Here is a 3,015-nt window from a genome sequence, read left to right on the forward strand (position 1 = left end):
ACATCAAAGACACGAGAGAGTAAGACTTGTGGGACCTTTTTTTATTAAACTTTATTAAGTAAAAAACAGCAGGACTTGAAATTTTCCCATAGAGTCATGCAAACTGGGCAGTTTGTATTATTATTTTGCACCACTTTAAATACAGACTGTAGATTTTCATCATAATTTTAAAGAAGAGTTAATTTAATCAAAGAGTTTCTTGAAAAAGCTTTTCTTGCTGGGGGAAATTTTGAACATTAGGGCTCCATTTCTGTTCTTCATTTTCATCGGGGTGCGCTTCAGTGAAATGACCTGTCGAGGAGGGGTCATCTCCTGGAAAGGCAGACCTCCATGATCCAAACAAAAGTACTTTTTGCCTCCTTGAGATAGTTTAACTAACAGTGTCTCAGACAGCTCCATGCACTGAGCATGGACCCAATGCCCCCCCTCTCCTTTGGAGCAAAAAATCATAGCCGGGCGGTGAAGCTCTGTGGAGTAATATGGCTCCCATGTATTGGGGTCCACCTGACAACTCAGGCAGCATTTGATCCAGTACCCAGTTTGGGATTCATCCTCCTCGTCCTCCTCATTGTAAATGTCGCCCTCATCATCACTGCTGTTTTCCAGCTCGTGTGGCTCTCGTCCAAAATAAAGCTCTTCAGAGTCTTCAAGAGGAGTCGAGTTATCGTAGTCTGTTGACTCCTGGCTGCATGCCTGGGTCCCTTCTTCTTCACTGGACTCTTTTGCTTGTTGGAAGCTGATGTGATAGAAATAATGCACATCAGGTTGAGATGGCCTTCCTTCAGTAGGGACACCCAGCAGTATGCATCCATCTCCAGCACTACCGCCAAACCATGTGCGACTATGGATGATATCTTGGGTCCACTGGGGAGGATCTAGGTGCTCAATGTGGATACCTTTCTCATCCAGAATGATTGTGCTGCACTCCATTCTTTTCTGGGAGTCAGACTGGTATCCGCCTAGCACAATATATCTATGAGAGGGACCTGTGCGTGTGACAATGGCACTAGAAATGGATAAGCCAGACTCTAGGACCTCGCAGGAAAGCAGGGGGCTACCCTGCAGGAGCTCAACGCGAAGGCGGAAGAGTCGAGGGGGACGTGAGTCAGAGGTGATAGAGTGGCCTCCAATGAAGTAAACACAGTCTTCTCTGGCAAGAGCTACATGAAAGGACTGTCCATCACTAAGCTCAGGTAAAACATGGGCAGAGGAACAGCCAAATTCAAGATCAAAAAGGAAAACCTGGGGAGGACAGTCAATGACACTATTCCACCTTTCTGTGGTTCGTTCTCCTGCTGGCATGTAGGACCTTCCCCCAAACATCACACAAGCTGTCTTCCCGCGGCTTTGAATGATAGTCATTGCATGGCCATAACGGGCCCCTGGCACCTCTCCTACCAGTTCTTTCTCTCTGCACCTGAGTGTTAGTTTGCGATTACAGCCTCTACTATCCATGGTCAACAGGTACAAGCTTGATGAGATCTCATTGTTTGGGGTGCGGCCGCCATGGAACAGATAACTCTCTGGGAGCCCATCATAGGGGTCCAGGCGGCAGACGGCTGGGCAGCGAAGAGGAGGGAGGTAGCAGGAGTCATTGGAGAATGATATGGCCCTAAGCTTCATCTCACCATGTCTTAACCGGATACCGAAGACTCCTGTCGGACAGGAGCGCTTTGGCCAACCTTTCTGACCAAACAAAAGGATTTCCCCATCCAGCTGTAGCAGGGAGCAACCAGGCTGCAGGAGGCCTGCACAGTTCACTGGAGTTAATGGTTGCAGGGTCATGATCTGCCAGGTGCCTGCATCAAAACAGCAATTGGACACAAAAACATGCTGTGTTAGTCAGTCAGATGTTGTTTGTTTTCACTGAGGGATTTTAAATTCCTACTTCCTGTTTTGATGCTGTAAAACCAAACCAATGTAAATCTAATATCAACAATGACATGAATACCACATGGTTATGCAGACTTATTTTAAGCATCTGTTCTTTTAAACACTGGTAAATAAGACATTTTGTTTAGGTAAAAATAGCCAAAGAGCTGTAATATCTAAATGCTTTACAACAGATATAACAAATAAAATAAAAACAGCTTTTAAACAAAGCAAAGTGTCTAGTATTGGAATATATCCTGTTAGTTTTTTAAAGCAGGGTCTGTTTTGTTATTTATTTTAGACAGCTATGTAGATAAACTATTCTATTTTATGAGTTTGCCCTTTTTATCTTCCCACACAAACAAAGGCTTGCATTTAAACTTTATTGCTTTCAGTTAGAGCTTTACAGCCAAGCGTGAAACTTTTTCAGGAGATCAGTAAGAGGCAATGAATAAGATTACAATAAGTGAATGCTCATTTCTAGCTTGAAAGGTAAAATGAGAATGAAAGTAGAAGAATCGAGTTCTTTACTTATCCTAATACTTCTTTAAATTTCAATTTGCTTACCTTACAAGCAGCAGGGAGAAAAAGTCATCAAGTTGATTTTAATGTAAATCCTGTTTCCCACAAAGAAAAAGCTTGAGAGCTCTTTTTGTAGCTGATCTCTGATGAAGGCAGAAAGTAGAAGATTGTGAGGCTTCGTTGACTATCGAGTACTTCCAGATCTTGAGGTTAACAGTCTGTGACTGTTGCACCCTGGCAGGTGTGCTTAGCGATTGCTTTCAGTTATATATTTCTCAGTACTTTAACTGTATATCAGCTATGTTAAAAGAGCACAGTTTATTTCTTAAACTGCTGAAAAACTTCCAAAATATTTTGGGAATAACTTTTTTTAAATCTTTTTCCCTCCTTCCATTAAGTCAGTACTTTATATAAAAATGTAAACACATTTATTAACTAATTATGCATTGATTAAGAGCAAGCAAAACACAAAACTGACAAAACTTTGCTAATAGAAGGGTTAATCTATTCAAGTATATTTCACAGTATATTTCATCAGATGCAGCTTATTTTTAACGGCTTATTAGGTTAACTATTCAGCTGGTTGTTAAAAAGAATACAGATTCAGCCAATCACATGACA

General features: G+C 41.8%; 1 protein-coding gene across 1 annotated transcript; it reads right to left on the reverse strand.

Annotated features, from left to right (window-relative positions):
• On the reverse strand, window positions 1–2,673 carry rag2 (recombination activating gene 2). The gene is made up of 2 exons (XM_038299960.1): window positions 2,440–2,673; window positions 1–1,799 (listed from the first exon to the last, which is right to left on the reverse strand). Exon 2 carries the CDS (start codon window positions 1,783–1,785, stop codon window positions 184–186), a length of 1,602 nt encoding a protein of 533 aa, XP_038155888.1. The 5' UTR covers window positions 1,786–1,799; window positions 2,440–2,673; the 3' UTR covers window positions 1–183.
• Window positions 2,674–3,015: the final 342 nt, after the last annotated feature.

Source organism: Cyprinodon tularosa, unplaced genomic scaffold, assembly GCF_016077235.1.
Source record: "Cyprinodon tularosa strain WSP-4 unplaced genomic scaffold, ASM1607723v1 ctg44, whole genome shotgun sequence".
In the NCBI taxonomy this organism is placed as follows: domain Eukaryota; kingdom Metazoa; phylum Chordata; class Actinopteri; order Cyprinodontiformes; family Cyprinodontidae; genus Cyprinodon; species Cyprinodon tularosa.